The sequence below is a fragment of the Zeus faber genome (assembly GCF_960531495.2).
Source record: "Zeus faber genome assembly, chromosome: 1".
NCBI classification, from domain to species: domain Eukaryota; kingdom Metazoa; phylum Chordata; class Actinopteri; order Zeiformes; family Zeidae; genus Zeus; species Zeus faber.
In genome coordinates, this window is record NC_137193.1 from 43,775,010 (window position 1) to 43,795,788 (window position 20,779).

Genomic DNA, 20,779 nt, shown 5'->3' on the forward strand with positions numbered 1-20,779 from the left:
GGCGGAAACAATATTTAATAATTAAATGATACTATTAATTAATTCATAATTGTATTTTTTATAATTAATTAAATTAATATAAATGAAAAAAGACTATTTAAAATAACTAACGTCTGTTGCATTTTTAAAAACAATTGCAAGACAGATCCGGTAGTGGCAGGGCCTGTTGCTCAAAGACATTGCATTGTGGGTAATGTAGGAACCCTGTCTGCGCAGGGCTGGAGTGGGATGATGGTGACAGAGAGATCGCTATGAGAGCCGATACACTTGTTGCGTGTAATTACTTTATTCTTAAAGTTAGAAGGTAGCTGTCTGTCAACTACCTGTCCGCAAAAAATGCGGAAGTTCGATGGTTACATTCAAATGGATTAAACAGATAGAGACAGACATTTCATCAACTTTTTAAACCTTTGGGATTAAAATAAAATGGACACAATTCAGACCTGTTGCTCTGGAGAGGACACAAACATGGAATATGTTTTGGACTGCATCGGGGGTGAGTGAGTAAATTTCACAGTATCGGTATCATCCCATTCTAAATAGTAGTCAGTTATTGTTCCGAGAAAAAATTCTGAATCAGCATCCCGAAAAACAAACATAATATTATGTACAATCACATTGTCATATTGCTTATTACTAATGCAATACAGTTGGATTAAGCGGCGCAGTGCTGTCGGCACAGGTTGCTGATGTAGGTTATTGTTTTTTATTTGCCAGAACGTCTCATGACAAACGCTGGTTCAGTCGATCCGCATAAAATCAAACCGGTTAGCGGTAGTACACCGGACCGGACAAACCAGAAATCGACCCAACTCTAGGACAGTCAAATGTTTGCCTGTTTGGGGCTTGATTTCCTGTGCCCCCAAGATTTCTCTAAAAAGCGAGCAAAACATGAAGAAATTGCAGCCCCCGACGCGCTGGACACTGAATGTAGTACTGCACTGAGCTCCATCAGCTCAAGCATGGCCACCTGAACATAAATGTATGGGTACCCAATAAACACATTCATATAAACACACACACTGATGCGCGCACATACACACACACGCAGTAAAAGCAACAGGTCGTGAATGTCTCATACTCTCAGGAGTATATACTGTAATTGAGAGGGAGTCATGCAGGAGTTCTTGCAGTAAAATATGACATTTGTTGGTTCGGTCTACATTACCGACACACACACACACACACACACACACACACACACACACACACACACACACACACACACACACACACACACACACACACACACACACACACACACACACACACACACACACACACACACACACACACACACACTTTTTCCTGCTGGGGAGGTGCATGTATAGGACCAGAGGAATACAGCCTCTCTCCTCGCTCTTACCTCGGGCCACAAGAACCCTATAAAAGTACAACAAAAACAAGCCGACACTTTCCTCTCACACATAAACTTTAATGCCCCGTCTTATGTTCTTCCACTCAATGCCCGTGTGTGTGTGTGTAACTTTAAATAACTGTAAATCTCTGAATGAACACCATAGTTATCCCTGACATGCAACATGTGTACTAATGCATGTCAAATTCGTTTTGGGTCGCATGTGGGACACAATGGGGTCGCATCTTTGCCAACACTGCAGGAGCCTTTAATGGTAAAAACCCACTCCTCCTCCTCCATACAAACTCATCAGAGAATACATATACTTCTAATAAAAATGAGACATGAGAAAAGTATTTCAAATAATACTTTCAATAGATGAAAATAAAAAATAACAGACTGGTTGTATCAGCCCATGCCTTGGTGCAAAGAAGCATGTTTATATGGAATATGCAAGTTAGTTTTTTATTATTATTTATTAATTTGTTTAAAGTTCTGTCAGTTCGAACCTCTGGCCAAACGTTACCTCTGTGTGCGTCAACACTTGCTTTTCAATGCGCGAAATACTGGAACAAAATGAAGTTGAGTCAACAGCGATTGGACCGATAAGTTTTACTGCATTCGTTCAAACAGAGGAGGGGCGTGAGGTACAAATAGCACAGAGAGAAAAGAGACAGAGTATTGCAAGTTCTGAGGACTATGCAAACGCACATTTACAGTAAATTGCACACATGTCCAACACACACACACACACACACTCACACACACACACAGCTACGTGTGGAGAGGGAGAGGCATTGCGTCATGAAATGGCTCCTGCTTTGACACATAACACTTAACTAAACTGGTGCCTGTCACATGACACCGTGTACGATGTCTTACCTGCTCTCCTGGCCTTTCCCAAGCGGAGAACACACGCGCGCGCGTACACACACACACACACACACACACACACACACACACACACACACACACACACACACACACACACACACACACACACACACACACACACACACACACACACACACACACACACACACACACACACACACACACACACACACACACACCTCTGTGGCCGACCAATAAAAATATATTATCATTTATCGCCTTTCAGTGTCGTCCACTCCAGTAAAAGCTGTGGTGGTGTGGTGTTATGAGATTAACAAATTGTGTGTGTGTGTGTGTGTGTGTGTGTGTGAGTTTCCCCACTAGGGCTGAGTGATAAATATTAAAGGGAGTTTTATCTGAGATGTTTTATTTGTCATTTTTCCTCAGATTTCATACTTTAGATCAACGTAATAAAACACGGTTGGGTTCTTGAAGATGGGATTTTTCTCCTTTATCACATGTAAAGGTACATTTTGAAACAAGTACTCCCGCTGTTCCCTAATAAATATTGCACAAAATGACCTGCAACATGGGATCAAAAAACCTTTATCTCTTATTGTACTTATTATACTTATACTATATACTTATAATTTACTTGTTTTCCGGCTTGTTTCTACTCGCTTTGCCAAGTTAATAAAGCCCCTTCAACTGAACTGAATTGAGAGGAGAGAGAGAGAGGGAGAGAGAGAGAGAGAGAGAGAGAGAGAGAGAGAGAGAGAGAGAGAGAGAGATACTGTAGATAGGTGTGCTGTCCATCTTAAAGCGTAGCGTGTAGCGTGGATTCAGCGTAATATTGGATGTTAGAGCGTCCACCCAGGCAGACAGACCGGGAAAAAGATGAAATAACAACACAAGCTATAATCGCCTTCAGAAAAATAATAAGCATTCTCTGTGTGTCTCACAATAGAAGCCATTCTCTGTGTTTAGGGGAGAGCAGGAAAATGTGAGCGGCCGCCCGGCTGACAAGACTGACACAACGGCTGCAGCCAAACCATCCCGCAGCTCAGTTCCACCAGAGGACTGAAACGCTGTATAATTTATAACAAACAAGTGTACTGTTGTAACTCACTTTTATGCCTGTCTGTTTGTCTGCCTCTCACTCACTCCTTCACCCTTTAGCTTCCCTTTAACGTATTTCTCTTTTTCCATATTCCGCTGCTTTTATTTTCTTTTTATCCATAATGCCTACCTGTCACTGTGCGGTTCGCTGTTTTACAATGTAGACGAGCCCTTTCTCACACCGAGCCGCTCGCTAGCCTGTAATTACTGAACACTTGCCCACGACATTCCAGTCAATGATTACTAATCAGGGGGAGGGCCTCCCCCACCCCCAACAGCTAATATCAGGATCGTCCCCCCATATCATAGAAATCATTAGGAAAGCCGTTTGGAGCAAAAATATCAATCGCCTGAAATTGATTTCTGGGAGGAAAAATCTCTGGTGCATATTCTCATTATGTGTCTCAACGGGCCACTTAATAACACGCAGGGTGATGGATTCTGGAACGCTACACTATCACCTTCAGCCAGTCAATATGGACATGCTTCCACTCCTCAGCATAACCTTTTCCAGGACATTTTTTATTTTTAATTCAGCCAACACACGGCACACGAAATGAAGGAAAACTAAAGCCGGAGAACAAAAACCTGGCTAAGAAAGTAGGGCTGGGCAATATTGACAAAATCTAATATCGCAATATTTTTGACCAATACCTCGATATTTGATATATAAAATATATACACATAATGTCTGACAAACAGTCATTAGTAATGTGGATACTATGACCAACCCCCCCCATTCAGACACGGTGAAATAAAAACGCTTGTCGCGAGGATGTAGCTGTAGCTCTCGCACAAACTACGGCTTGTGGCTGCACTCCTCATTTGCAGATCCAACTCTGAGTGGGCAGTTTCTTGCGGGACTGTGCATAGCGTAGACGGTCGGCCTGGCATGAACTCCAGAATAGCACTGGTGGATTGTTAGAATATATAATCTCTTATTTCTCCTAAACAATCCAACAAAATCCAATTGTGACAAAAATTGAGGTGGGACACAGGCCAGGCGGGAGCCGATTATCCATTCATTTCTCATTTATATCGGCTAGTTTAAAAGTTTGTTCATCCATCCAACATCTGCAGGTGGCACACAGGCTGTTTAGCCGGGCGGACGGAACTCCCCGATGTTGTTAAGAAACTTTTAAACGAGCCGGCCAGGTGGACCGGGTTGTCGCTTCACCACATCATGTCTAATTTGCATTGAGTTGAACCAAGCTCAACTTTTTCTTGTCGCTACGCTCACCCTCCCACTGTCGCTTAATGTCGCTGATGTCGATGTCACTTCCTGTCGCCGCTATACAGAATGAATGAGATCCTGTAGCTTTTGGCGCTGCACATGTGAAATAGCCCTATTGCAGTTACTATTGCAGTTAATACTTTGTGATGCTTTAGAAGTTCTGAAAATTGCATGATTTCACACTCATGAACTCATAACTACAGTATGTCCCGATATTACAATAACCAAAATTCCACATGATATCTAGTCTCATATTGATAATAAAAACAATGCAGGATACACAAATAAGATAACCATCCAAGGTAACAACCAAACAAAAGCACACACACACACACACACGCACACACAAACAAACAAACAAACAAACAAACAAACAGACGCTTACTTCTCTGGCAGCGGCTCTGGGTCCAGCAGCGCCCCCTGAAGTGTCCGTTGATGGTGTTCTGCGGACAGACAGTCTGACCCTGCGCTGTGCCGGGACACACGTTCCCGCACTCCCTCTCATTCTTGTTGGCCACAATGTAGTTGTCCTCCACCGAGTCCAGGATCTTGGACCAGTCCAGCGTGGCCAGGTAGCAGAGGTCGGGGTTCTTCTCGATCCTCACCGCTCCCCGGGTAATGTTCATGAGGCTGTGCAGGCCCACCTCCTTCAGCTGCAGCATCTCAAACACCACCAGGGCGTAGTTGAAGAACAGGTTGTTGCCGCGGATCACTGTCAGGTTGGGGAAAAGCTCGCTGAGGCTTTCCATGCCGTAGACGCGGAACAGCAGCAGGTAGTCGGTCACCACCCGGAGCTTGGGGAAGCTGAGGCCCCGGAAGTCCTCGGGCTTGGTCTTGAACATGAGCAGAATCTTCAGGTGGCCCTCGATGATGGTGCAGTTCTCCAGCGACATGAGGTTGGTCACGTTGTTACGGATGTCCTTGCTCTGGCAGACTGGAGAGAGAGAGAGAGAGAGAGAGAGAGAAGAGAGAGAGAGAGAGGAGAGAGAGAGAGAGGAGAGAGAGAGAGAGAGAGAGAGAGAGAGAGAGAGAGAGAGAGAGAGAGAGGGGGAGAGAGAGAGAGAGACAGAGAGAGAGAGAGAGAGGGAGGTAGAGAGGGAGGTAGAGGGGGAAAAGAGAAAAGAGGGTAGTTCAGCAAAACTGTTTCAAACAAGTTTGGCCGCCACTGATTTAAACCCCTGTGCTTTTTTCGGTCTTGTGACATGTGAGTTAACTTAAACTCGGGTAGGTTAAGTGTCTTGCTCAAGGGCAGGTTATTGGAGGTTGAGGTCAGTCGATGGAGAACATTACACAATCACATATAAAAAAATATATATACATTTCTGGTTACCAACCCCCAAAAAAAGCAAAAAACAGAATAGCTCAGATGGAGCAGCACTTGAATGAATTGACAAGGCGTTCCTTAGAATTATCTCGGCTGGAACCTGTGGGTCTAGCGGGCAAGTAAGTAGGCCTCAATTAGCTACTGTATTAAAAACAATCGGATATGAGCATCAATGGCTCTTTCTCTTTCCCATCTAAGCCATGAAACCCCGAGTGATTTGCATTAAGTAGAGCAGAGCCATTCACAAATGCAGCCTCCCTCAGTCCCCTCCATGATCTGCCTGCCTGCGAGGGCTCGCTCTCCATCTCTCCGTTTCTCCCCATTTCTCCATTTTTATTGCCTCCAACAGTCCTTCCCCAGAGAGGAAATTATTGTACAGCACTGTCTCATCTGAATGAAGCCATCAGCGAAGGGATAACAGAGCTAAAAGCCTGGGAGCGAGTCGTTTCTCCCTCCTCATTCATAACCTAGCTGCTGTACGCTCTAACACACGGATGAAAACGTGCAGGCACATACAGTCACACGGATCACAAGAGGGGGAATGGAAGGAATTCATGAGGTGACACACATTAAGACAGACATTTGGAGAGCAAAATTAGATTTCTCTGGTATACTAGTAAAAGTAAAATGGTTAAAAGGTCGAATGATCAATGCTTATATACACAAGACTCAAATTATTGTTGCTCTTGGTTTGGCGACAGGCATCAAGGTCGGTAATGCCTAACATTACTGGTAATGGCTTCTTCTACGTCTACCATCTCTCAACGAATTTTAAGGGATACAGAAAAAAATAAATTCAATTCATAAATTCAATTGCACTGCTGCCTCACAGCAAGAAGGTCCTGGGTTCGATTCCCGCCTGGGGCGCTGTTGGCACCGTGCTCCGGTGGGTTATCTCCCAAATAGGAGCCTTTCTGTGTGGAGTTTGCATGTTCTCCCCGTGCTCACATGGGGTTTCCTCCACGTCAGTAAGGACCCCCAACAAAAACATGCACCCATCATTGTCTGACCAGCAATGGACAATTATCACCTGGTCCCCGGGCGCGTCAACGAATGCTGCCCAATGCTCCTGGCTGTGCCCCCGGAGGAAGGACAACCCAGGATGGGTCAAAAGCAGAGAATCCATTTCACCGGCCACCATCAAAAGCATGTGCGTGTGTGTGTGTGTGTGTGTGTGTGTGCTAGCATGTGTTATAGTGTGGTGTGTTGCATGATAAATAAAGACTGTTTCTTCTTTCTGAAGACGTTTAAAGAAGGTTGGATGGTAAAGAAGGCTGAAATTCCTTTCACTGTAAGTCTTTTTCTTTGGAAGCAAACAATTTTACAATTTGTCAAAATAGAAAAAGATTCAAGTTAGTTTGCGTGGGCAGTGTTTATTTGGGATGGCACTTCGCTGAGAGAGGCATGACTCTCCTAGCACTCAACAAATCAAAGACGTGCTGAATGGCGCACAGCAATGACTGCATTGTGTAAATATGCACTTAGATCGCACGTTCCAATTCACATTCTGGGCAAATACATAGAAAACAAAAGTCAGGTAGCGATAAGATGAGGGAGATATACAAACTAAGTTCAATGTATATCATGCACGTTTTACGTTGACTTAACTCACTGTCATTGAAACAAATTGATCTGGACAAAAAATGCCTTCCTGCTTGGGAAAGGCGAACGCCGGCACCAACATTGTGAGCAGCATATAGAGGGGCCCATGCATAACACAAAATACTTCAAATTGAATGGCTCCAGCTAAAAAAGAGGATCAAATATGGGATTTTTAAAAAGAAGGAATCGAATGGGTTACCACTTAAAAAAATCATTAAATTCAATGATATAATTCAATACATTCAATGAAATTGAAATTGAAAATATATGCACTCAACTAACTTGTGTTAAGGACTTTATGATTCCTAAAGGCTTACAGGAGATGAACGGCATTTGTTTTGTCACGTATCTCTACCCGGAAGTAGGTGTCATTCGCCCACACGCGGGAGAAATCCACGACACCACCAAGGCTATCATATCAAGCGCAATCAAGATCATACACAACAAGAACTTTATGGCTCTGTTTTGCACGGTGCCATAGATCTTTTGCTGACCCTTGCCAACCCGCAGGCGGGAGCTACCTATTAACTCATCTTTCTGTTAATAGTTAACAGGACAAACATGTCAACAATCCAGGTACAAACTCTGAGCCACAGCAGCACATCAATGGAACAGCTAAGCCTCTTATTTAAATGGATAGCAGCCAGTCAGGCCTGTAATAGCTCCATGGCCAAATAAGACTGTGTTGTTTACTACTGCAGGATGAGACCGTAGCTGGTAATTAGGGTTGGCAATACAAAGTTCCACTCAACATTAAAACTATAAACATACAAAGCTGGACTTCTTTTATAAAATGCTGAAATGCTCTTGCCAGCTTGTTCTTGGTCCAAATTGGAAGCAATAACAGAGCAAAAAAAAAAAAAAAGCTTTTCTGATTATTTGGGTTTCATATCCAATTGCACTGATTGCCCCCTTTTACATTAGCATTTACATTGTACATTCGAGGTCACCATTTTGACCTTACCTACATCACGGTTTCAAAACACCTTTGTTGAACCAGAAGAAAGAGGCTTATACCCAGAAGGAAATAACCAACCTTAAATATCCTGTTGGTCACATGTGGAGGAAATAACAAAGGGGTGTCGAAACTCTATGTATCATGACATGGTGACAACATTTATTTTACAATAAAAGGAATTGGTCCAAGAGAGATATCATTCAATGGCTGTTGATTGTACTCCTCTGTCCACAGTGCAGAGAGGTACAGCCCATGTCTTTGGTTTGTTAAGCAGTACAATGGTAATCATGTCCTCGACCGACTATGCAAACAGAGCGTGTGCTTGGGTTGCTCTCTGCATGCACATAACTGTGAGCATGATGTGCATGCATGTGTGTCAAGGTGAATCTTGGTATGAGGCCACAAGCGACTGGAAGACAATTGAGAAGCCAAGAATAGAGGAAGCCTGGTTTACATCACATCACCAAAGACATAATTGGACAAACATCATAAAAAAAGCCTTTCCATAGCAACAAGTTAACTCCAGCACAAAAACAAACACACCAACTTCCAAAGGAAGAATGATGAGTATGAGGATCTTAAATAGACTGGGACACAAGTCAAAATACATAAAATATATGTATAATAATTTCTATATGAGATTGACACTCTTGTGCAGTAATCCTATTCCACCGACTCAGTTTTTGAGAGAACACTAGATGAATTCCCAGATAATTTATTTGAGGGCATATTCCATTCTAGCGGAAATGACTCCCAACCAAAGAAAGCAAATTACCTTTTATATCCACCAGCCGCATGGCCTGGCAGAGTACACATTTCAAGAACGAATGATTATTTTACCAGGCAAAATGCTTTCTGGAATAAATGAGAGCGTAACTATATACCTGCTTACATGGTTGTAGTGTGAAGCAGACAAACCTACAAACCTTAAACCAGTAGTTTGCTGATGTCTGGTATTCATTTTCAAACCCTGGTCTGAGCCATGAAGTACAAACTGATCTAAAAGCCAAGAGTGTCCTTAGTGACAACTAATCTGGCTTCTACTCATTATCAACGGAGAAACTCAAAAAAGTTGTTTGGTGACATCAAGCCACAGCCATGTCTCACTGTCTCACTCGCACTGCCGAGTACCCCGGAGAGGCTCATTTCAAATCTACAAAAACAGACAAAAATATTTGTGACCACAGGAATGATGCAAGCAGAATTTTATTTAGTGTGTGTATATATATATATATATATATATATATATATATATATATATATATATATATATATATATATATATATATATATATATATATATATATATATATAAATAAAAATGTATTTCCACATTCAAGAGAGACTCATCTACAGTTGATTTACAAAGCGCAGAGTTCAGCGACTGGTTGCTGGGTGGTCATGGCTGAAGGCAGCTGAAGGAGCCACTGTCTGCTGCTTATAAAGGCTCAGTGGAGATGACATCAGTCATCGGTTAGAAAAGCACATGGCTTGGTAAGGTCACACAAAGAACCAAGCATCTATCATGTGAACCGGTTCTTCAAATCGAGCCCCGGGCCGGTATTTACCCGTGAACCCCTGGTCCACATCGTGGGGCTAATAAAAAACATTTCTTCTTTGCGAGTCAGTAGCCACCACCAAAAACAGATACGTCAAGCTGTAAGCTTATCCGCTTTAGATGGTGCCCAAGGGTTAAGTGAAAGCTGTGCGAGACACAGATTTGTGGCCATTGTTCCCTCCTCACACATCTTTAAAAACATTCCTATAAAATTGATGACAGATCAGTGGTGAGAGATCAACTTGAACCCAGGTCACAGTGGTACATGCCTTGAGGTGGCTTGACTTCAAAAGTGTACACAAATGTGCATACATACACACATAAGCCCCTTTCACACATAGTTCCCAGTAAATAACTGGGATAACCTTTCTGGCACCGCTAGTGAGTTCCACTATTCACACATGGAGCCACATTGAGAAACATTTCCGTCTTGTGCCTTTTCACACATGCCATGACAATGCCGGAATAGATGGGGCAATGGGCAGTCCAGCTGAAGTCCCCAAGTCCTGGTATGAACCCCTGATGCCAGAGAGCGACAGAAGGAGCAGCAGCCGTTGGAGGGACGCACAGACAAGTGACACTTGCGGGACAGGAGGATGTATGTGGACATAGCACACAAATAAAAATAAATATGCCTATGAAATAAATCCTGAAATAAATCCTGAAATATACACCTGATGGACCAGCTGGAGCAATAACCCTAACCCAATGAAATTAAATCAGTGTGATAATTTTCAACATGTCCTACACTCTCTGCCTTTGGAGAAGGAACGTTCTCCACTCGTTCTACCTCTCCCTGTCCCCTTGCTTGACGCAGAATGATGTCATCAGACATCACATGTCTAGAGTCTGAGTGGTCTTCAAAAAAATAAAATAAAATATAAGAATATAAAGACCTGTGTCTGTAGAGACTGGATGTGTTTCAGTTTCTCGTCTTTGTAGCAGAGCGCCACGGTTCGGACTCGCCATTTTTCCAAATGTTTTTATTTTCTTCCCGAAAATATATAAATAAATAAATAAAAAATTTATGAAATAAATAGTTGCTAAAACCCACAACTTGTGATTTGACAATACCTTATTCGGTTACGGCTCCACCACTACGGTACATTACGTGCATATTCCGACAATGTTACTGCTTCCATTCACAACACAGCCGTCCCAGCATTTTACCAGAAATGTTACCACATCTTACAGTGGGTAATTCCGGGAACAGATTTCCCGTAACATCCATCCCTGTTCCCATTCACACATGACCCCATGCAAGAACATTTCCAGAACATTGCTGGGAAAGACTGCATCTGTAAAAGGAGCTAAAATCAAGCATAAAAACACACCCTCCCCAGTTTAAACAGACATTTCATTCAGTGGTAGAGCTCCCATGACTGAGCGGCTTTCATTCATTGCACAGCATATGTAACCCTTCTCCAAGAATCAATCGATATAGCGGTATGAGAGTTACTGAAGCGTGAAGGAGGAGAAAAGGAAGTGTATGTACAATGTGTAGATTACCTTTCCTTCCATTAGGATCCATAATACTTTTAAAACTCGTTATGCTCTTATACATGCCCTTTTGCCATTCTCCATACAGGGTATTTGATCATGATGTGTACATAGTATACACATATGATCCACAGACCACGTGCACTAAGCCCCATTAACCCGACCACCACTCTTAACACTGTAACAAATGTGTTTTATTATCCACAGAAAGAGAAAGAATCTTGTTTTCTGTCTCTGTCACACACAATATTGAACTCCGCACAAGTCACTGTGCAGCTGGTGTCACTTGCAGCCAAAACCAACCTTGTAAAAGTAAAATAAATCAAATGTCAACTTTCTTTCACGAGACATAGCAGTAGCCAGGCTACATTTATAAATAAACAAGTACAATAAACTACTGTATATTGTGGCTATGTGAACAGGTTGGAATCGAACAATGTAGCGACAAAAGTCAACCCATCAAATCAAAGAAGAACTAACCCACCATTTACGTTATCTTAATTTATGACATGCTCCCCATTCCCATTTTTCATTATAAATATATTCGCTATTACACGTCGGCAGTGAGCATATTCCAATAGCAGGCAAAGTGAGCCGACTGAGAGAAATGGAGAGTCGGCGACAAGTATACAGTACATGGTGAGAGAAAGAGTGTGAGACACAGGAAAACACACGAAAGACTGGCAAGACAAGGGCGTGATACAAGGCGTGGAGGTGAGCAGAGAGACGGAGCGGCACAGTAGGAGTCCTTTCCCTGCGACTGCAACAGCACACGGAACCTTACACCTCCTCACCCCCCCCCCCCCCCCCCCCGCCCCCACCCCCACACCCGTCCATCTTATCTTCTGGACACATCACGCAGGCCTGCAGGCCACCCACTCGCCGCCAGCCCACACTACTAACCGGACACCTATTGTGCAACGCGACAACATAACAAACAGTGTTACACAACACCGTGGGGGGGGCAAGGGTGCAACAACACCCCCTTCCCCCAGTGATATTTGAGGGCCAGAGAGGATGTAAACATGACCTTTTCACGTAAAAGAGACAATTGGTGGTTGTTGTTTTTTTATCTGCTATTGATAAAAAAACAAAAACAACAACAAAAAGAAAAAAACAACAAAAAAAAAAACGGTGCACGTGAATACAGGGTCTTTCTCTGCTCACAGCACGCGACACTGCAAATGTCCCGCTGAAGCTTTTACTGACACAAAGACATGCCAGTGGGCCGCGAGGGGAAGGTCTGCTGCTGCTGGGAGCTCCCTCCACAAAATGGAGTCTTGTTTTGAACTGATGGGGGGGGGGGGGGGGGGGTCGGACGGGTGGAGCGGGTGGAGGTAGTGGGCAGAATGTAATGTGGCCGGGGTCAGCTCCGAGGGCCACTGTGTCTTTAAAACAATGAGCCCCGTCCTCACTCACTCTCCTCCCAGGTTAGAGTGTGTGTGTTGGGGGGGCGGAGGTCATCAGAAGAGGGGCGGGAGAAAAGGGTTACAGGCAAATGAGTGAGCGGAAGAATGGGAGACCCTGGGAGGGTAGGGGAGCAGAGTTAGGGGCTGGGTGTGTAACCCGAGCCTGGCCAGGCAGGCAGGGTGACGTATAGGGCCTCAAGGATGGTTAGTGATCACATGCATGAATGGAGGGCCCCTATAGCTCACTGTTACATGACAGGCCACATATATACACGTACACATTAATACGTCACACGGGGGGACGGTCAGGGAGGGGAGGGGGTTAGCCAACTACCTTTCTACTGGCCACATAACACAAAATAAACACCACACGCAAGAGGGAGGGGTGTAGGTAGCATACCTAGCACTCGCAGCAGACCTGACGGGGGGATAGAGGGATAGAGTAGAGGGTGGTTTCTACTGATTGAAATAGAAGTGGACATTAACTGCAATGCAATTGTGATTTAACGTCTGTTGGTTTTTTTTCGTCATAACATTTAATTTGACACTGTTGCTTTAATATGTGACGGGGGACGGGGGGCATGAGAAAAAGGAAGAGGTGCGGGGGAAATTTCAACGGGACAATGACCGTGACCCCCTCCTCGGCCCTCCCACCAAGGACCACCCATAAGCAGACGGCTTGGTGCTCTCACTGGCTGACCGGCGGCTCTTAATTACAATAACAACCCAACAACTAATGAGGCCGGGGGCGGGTGGGAGGACAAGCGCATAAGAGGAGAGTGGAGAATGGATGAGCAGAGTGACACATACTGTACCACAGTGGGAATCTCTATAGGAGAAATGTGGGCAAAGCACCCCCCCTTCCCCGTCTGTCTGTCCGACACTTAATTTGGCAGCAGGAATGAGGGAGGGAAGGCGGGATCCTCAGATAAACAAGGGGCTTTGGGTGCTCTACCGCAGGGTGACAAGGGAAGGAAGCCATTTCATATCCAGTGCAGTTAAATGCAACCAATATTTTGAAAGAATAATAAGGCAAAATTATGAAGGGGATGTAATAACGTTATTTTTCTTTTTCCTCTAACTAGAACAACAAACATCCGGCAGGCTTGTTGTCAATGTCACTTAGGTGATCAGGTCCACCAGATTAGATTTATTCATGCAGTTGTAGTTACAATCCAGTCACAACAATCGGACAACAGACACAACAGACTGGTAAGCACACACACATCAGCACATTCAAGCTCAGTTTGTATGGCTGGATACGCCACCCCATAACTCTCTGGTTTATCTTGTTTCTCAACACAATAAATGTCAAATATGAATCATAAAAAAAACTGTATTGTGGATATAAGGCCGCACAGCAATGCAGCCCCGAAGCATTCAATCATTGCAATCATATCTCAAATTGCTTTAGCATGACCAGTGTAACTGAGGTCACAGTAATGAAACTCTGAGGCCTCTACCCAGCTGAAGCCTTTACCATAGCGTAGATACAGTTTCAGAGGGATCTTTTTCTTATTTTTAGAGTTGCATCCCCTGCTGAGAATTTAATACACATCCACCAATAGTATGAGGCCAGCCGTGCCAAGGCTTACTGGCAGAGGGAGAGACAAACACAGCGGCAGTTTTGGAGGCAAGAGGGTAGCCCATGCCCAACCTGCTGTCCCTGCTGGAGATCAGAGACAAGCCTTTTTCCTTTTACTTAAGGCCTCCACAAACTGTGCAGTTTGGCTGAATGGGAAATAGGTAAAATCTTTATTATACGCCTGGAGGCCTCAGACAGTACAAGTTGAATCCAGTGGACTGTCAACAAGTCCTAGATTATGGCTCAAAGTTTTGAGAACTTTTTTGGAACCTGGGACTCCACATATCGGCATGTCCTATTGGAAGACCCAAGAGAGCGTTCATTGTAAAATATATAGTGCAGGATGACAATTTTTTGTCTTGGACAGTGTGTGGTGGCCTTTACCGGTAGGTTTGGGTACCGAAACCCGGTATGATTATGGCACCGGTACTTACCGGACCGAATTGCAACACTGATTTCAGTGCCTCATTTCAGTGCCATGCCCGAGCTGCCGATTTAAGTATCCGCCACACACGCCTTCACTAAACATTACCGTTTGGAGCACGCCACCTGAAATCCTCTCTTTCCTCTCCCGTGGGACTCGCCTTCTAACTTTTGGTTGAGAGCCAAACAGCAGCGGCGCTCGCCAATGTCACATTATGGTTGCTTAGCCGATTGGATAAAAGTACAAGTTTTTATTACTGATAATGTCCGGTTCAAACAAACCGTCAGTTATTTTTCACATGTAACATGTGAAAAGTACAGTGGTACTTTGACTTACGAGTTGAATTCGTTCCGTGAGAGAGCTCGTAATCTGCTCGTATAGCAAATCAATTTTCCCCATTGAAATTAATTGAAATGCCATAAATCCGTTCCAGCCCCCAAAAAAACACCCCATTTTTTTTTTTAAATAGGAAAAATGTATTTATAAATAACAAATATTGTATAAAAACATAATAAAACATAATAAAAGAGAATTTCGAAGAGAAAACTCATGTTTTTCTATGATTTCATGCTTTAATTCAATCGACATCATCCGCTTCTTCTTCTCAGCACTTACTTTCTTAGGACCCATGGTTAGAATTTTTTTTTTGGCAAAATAACTGCACAAAACGCACCAATCGCAAGCACAAAACACAAAAGAGATGCTTCCACGGTCAGGTTACCACGTGAAGTGAAGGAGTGAGACGCGGGATGCTGGCCGGATTCGCTTGCCACGCCACGCCAACTGAAGCTCGCTCCTCGTAACTCACATTTTTGCTCGCAAATCAATACAAAAAAAACGACGGAACGACGGCTTGTAAATCGGAAAACTCATATGTTAGTGCACTCGTAAATCAAGGTACCATTGTATATGAAAATGAAATAAGGATAAATGGGGTTAGTTCATAAAAAAAACTTTGTAAAAAGTAGAATGCCACAATAAGTAGCAAAGGCTGATGTCAGGAGAGGAGTCATATTTTGCCAGAGAAGCAGACGTGGTAATATTTGGGTAAAATAACAGTTTAATTGAAATAATTTGGAGAAGAGCAGAAGTCTAGAAGTTTTCACTTGGTATTTATTTGGCTGTTATTTATTTGTGCTGTAACTACTTAATTTATTATTATTATTATAATAATTATTATTGATGATAATAATAACAATAATAATAATAATAATAATAATATAATTAAGTAAGTATTAATTATTTCATTAATTATTTAACTACTGATAAATTATTGTAGTTGACTTGGGTTTTATTTTTTAATTTATCTGTCAATTTCTTTGAGTTTGCAATAAAAACAAACAAAAAAACCCTCCTTTAATGTTTTTTTCACTTCAAATTAAAAGATAAGTCACGATTCAGGCACCAGTACCTTTTTTAAAGTATCGGTTTAGCACCAGTATCGGAAAAAAAGCCAAACGATACCCAACACTATTTACCGGGACAGAGGATGGTCTTCTATCAAAATAAATCTAGGGCTGGGCAACATGGCCAAGAAATCCTAATATGCTTTTTGACTTTCCTCATCAATGTATAGCGATATAAAATATAACAGTAGAAGGTATAACAGTTTGTGACAGTATTTACATTACTCAAATGTATGAAGCCTTCCTCTTACTGTGACAGGACGGTCCCTCAAGCTGAAGAGGGAAGGGTTGTACAGTACGATTGCATTTATTGTAAGGAATTTCACACCACATCGATATACATCATCATCTCAATCATACCATTACAATACCACTGAAAGACGATAAATGATAATGTTCTATCGCCTTGCCCTACTCGAAAACCAAGCTGGTTTGCTTTAAAAACCAGGTGGAGGCCGACTCTGGACAGTGAGAAGTTTCCCCTCTGTGACAGCTTACGACACCGCCGATGAGGCGATGTGACGATTATAGATTGGTCAGCAACTCAGTTGCTGAACAAGCCCAAAAATATGTATCCACGACTGCCAAGGTGGACTGGCAGCGGAAAAATGTGTTTGTTTGTTAATATAACTGTGGAAAGTTCTAAGAAGGGGAGCCAGCTCACCACTGTAAGCCACTGACCACTGCAAGCTGTGGCTTCCATAGTGAAAGTGATGCTCAGAAACTGCAAGTGGGGCATTTTGATTAACATGTAGAAACTTGTACCTCTAAAACACAAGAAGGTTTAGGACCAAAATAACTGCGTCTGCCACCTAAAAGCGGGGGATGGAGTTTAAAGAGAGGAAACAGACACAGGGTGCCATTAAATAATAAAAGACTGACAAAATAATGAAAAAGGACTTATTCATCTGAAATTTGATCTTAAGATTTATGAGCAATAGGACAACAAACAGTTAGAGGTAACAGATGCAAGTGTGACATCTGTTAATAGGAGGGTCTTAACATTTAACTTCATCACTAATGGTAGAAACAAATTTCAGAGAGACAGAGAACTGACAGAAAGCAGGAGAGTGTGTGGGAGAGCACCTGTTCCTCCACTGCTCCAGCCTCCATTGAGGAGCATGGCAAGGGGAACTGGCCCAGCCTATTTTTATACCGCCTCAGGTCCCGTTACAGATGTGTCACGAGGCCAGGTGGGGAGCAGAGAGCAGCACCATGCAGCCTGAGCTGTCAGATGGTCGGCCAGAAGCATAGAGAGGCCCAAATCAGATCACACTGGTGAACTTGGCTCTTTGCTTGCCCCAACCACGATCCCTCCAGCGGCTCCAAGGCAGGAGAAAAAGTTCGGAGGGAGACGGGTGGCGGGGGGAGGGTGAAAAACAGTGAGAGAGTAAGAGATGAAAAAGGAGCAGACTGATGAAGGAGAGGAAGTGAGACAGAAAATGAGCGGGGGCAGGACAAGCACAGTGTCATTGTCACTTGTTTTCAAAACAATGTCTCTCCTTTGTGTATTATTTCACAAAGCCTGGTGTGACCTTGGACATGAGGCTGCTAGCAAGGGAGGAGACCAAGAAGAGCCAAGAAGGAGAGTGCTCCCCATTATGGCTTCTTGTTACAGTGAGCACTGAAACATGGAGGTTGAAAACTGGAGGAATCAAACAACTGCTCTGACAGAAGCATATCTGTGGGGCCTAAGGATGAAATCTGTCCATCATGCAGAGGAACGCGGTTCAAAATGAAAAACTCTGACATGTACGAAACAACTTTTTTGGCATTATTTAGGCAGGTTATGGTTTGCAGATGATATATCGAAGTCAAAGACAACCCATCCATCAATCTTCCTTACCCGCTGTACTGATCAGGGTCATGGAGCCTAGCCCAGGTGATTGGGTATGAAGAAAGGAGGCTTCCTGAATTGGACATCACTGATCACAAGAAATCAAACACACATCATTCACAACTATGGGTACAAATGTAGTGTCCCCAGTTAGCCTACACTGCATGTCATTGATTTTTGGTGGGAACTGCAGCACATAAAAGAAACCCACTCAAAATATGGGGACAACATGGAAACTGCACACAGACAAGATACCTGCGCCGCGATTCAAACTGAAGCTCTGTGGCAACAGCAAGCTCCTCTGCAACACTGTGTCGAGCTTAAGTATTACCTTGCTTAAGGTTGTGCAGTTTCCCACATTCACACATAGAGGAAGTGCAACTATAGGAGCAAGGGATCATCTGAAAGAGTAAATAAGAATCAAGAAGTCTCACCACTATTAACTTCCCCTTTGTTAGAGTTTCCCAAGTACTTCCGGGTAAGTGATCCAAAAACCATCTGGTTTTTACGTCCCCACTTCCCTAACCTCTAGTCTACTTCCCCCCACCCATCACCAACAACACCCCGACCGCCCAAGCGGCCCATCCCTCTATCCACCTGATTACATCCTCAGCAAACACAAGCCAAGAATTCAAAGCCTCAGTACTTTTGTAAACCAGATAAGACCATTGTCTCTGAATCTGATGGTTTTTTCCTAATTTCTCAGTTCCTCATTCTGATACTGGCTCTTTTCTCCCTCTCCTTCCCACTTATTTCGCATACTGTCACAGTACGGCAAAGAGTTTATACCCAAACGTCATTCAAATTGAAAGTCATGTCACTTGCTGTCATGTTCGTGTATTGTCAGTTGCAGTAATTGTGATTTCCATGACTTGTAAAAAGAACCTTGTCAGAAAAACTTGTAAGAAAAACCTGTTTTGCTTGGTGTTTTTTTTTTAATGCACTGGTCCACTTGAAATACCACTCACTTTAAGACGATGAGATTCACATAAACAAGGCTGCACAAGTTGCGTTTGCGGCGAAGAATTTAATACACATCCAACAAGGTGCAAGCAACATGCCTCCTGTCTGGAAAATACTGAGAAACAGACACACTCACCTTCTGGTCACAGCTCACAAAACTGCTAAACCAGGTGGTGCGGCAAACAAATAAAAAGCGTGCATGTGGCAACAGCATTCCTGACATAGCCGACACGTTTTGAAAGGGGGAGAAAGGCGAAGGAACGGGGGGTAATGAACTGCGGGGTGGAAAGGGCCGAGGATCGAGAGCGAGGCAGTCGGACAGGGTACAAGCGTACAAGAGTGAGTAACACAGAAAAAAATTCTGATGTTCCTTTTCATCTTCCCATGTTGCTGAGAAGAGCGCAGCGAGGAGTCTTGGTGTGGTGAGCCGGGGCCGGAGCGGGAGGCAGCTGCAGGGCCGAGCCCCACCACCGACACAGCGGCCCGCAAACCAGAAGCTACGTATGGGGCGGGAGGAGCGGCGCCCGCCCACTGGAGCTGCTAAGTCAGCCTCTTCTCCACTGTATGCTCATCTTTTTTTCTGGGGATATCGATCTTCCAAGAATATCGGGCGGTGTTGCGACAAGAATCTGGCAACATGTCTCACTGGGGCGGACGCGATTAATCACGACACTTTGTCAGAGAGAAAAACATCTTGTGAAGTTACAATGTCTTCTAAAATGTCTACAATGTCTTAATCTAGATGAGGTTTAAAACACAACAAACACTACAATACTTTCCAAGTTCATCAACGGTAAATTAAATGTTAAAAGCAAGGAAACCCAGACACCAACCCCAGTATTTTTACATTTTAGTAAAAATATTCAGAAAGATGACACCAACGTAACATGTGAGGTAGTTGCATCGAGTTCCTGTTTCATGTTAACTCATTTTAAATGCTTCAATTAAGTTAACTGCTAATAAATGCATAATCAAGTATGTATTAATCTTAATAAAGCAACAAAAAAAGGTTTTTTAAAGGTTTGCGGTTTAGTAAAGGTTTAACAATGACAAAATAGGCAAGTCAGTTCAACTCAATGTGTTTGTAATGCTATTATAAACAATCATAAGAAACTCATAAGGCTTTAATTAACGTTCTTTACCAGTCTATAAACTGTTAACAACTTTCTTATAAGTGCTAAACATGTTTATGATGCTATAATTAACAGTCTTAACACATATTAATAAGCATCTCATAACGACATATAAGGGCTTTATTACTAGGGATTCCATTTGACTTTCGATTTTAAGGTCATGATTTGATTCGATTTTCAATTAAAACATTTTCCAGCACCGTTGGCTAGGCTGATCGCAAACCTGCTTATGATTTTGAAGGTTCTAGATGGAACGCTAATTTCGATTGATTTTCGATTTCGAAGCAGAATTGCAATACCCCTACTTATTACCTGTTCACTATAATTCTTATTGCATGGACCGTAATAAAAAGCGTTAACAATCCAACCTGAGTCCAGTCTGCAGACAGCTCCTCTATTGCATCTCAACTTATACGGTGAGGAATTTTCATAACCGACTTTCTACACAAAAATAACGAGGAAGGAGTCACTGAAGAGGCAAAGAAAGACAGTGGAAAACAAAGGGAGACATGGAAGTGGGATGGGGGACATGCAAG

General features: G+C 43.1%; 1 protein-coding gene across 1 annotated transcript in view; it reads right to left on the minus strand.

Annotated features, from left to right (window-relative positions):
* insrb (insulin receptor b) overlaps positions 1-20,779 on the minus strand; it is a gene marked incomplete at both ends in the record, with an annotated part of 102,381 nt that overhangs the window by 65,250 nt on the left and 16,352 nt on the right. The window contains one exon of the mRNA XM_080001278.1: positions 4,930-5,478. Within this exon, the coding sequence (XP_079857404.1) occupies positions 4,930-5,478 (549 nt within the window). The remainder of the gene's footprint in view (positions 1-4,929; positions 5,479-20,779) is intronic.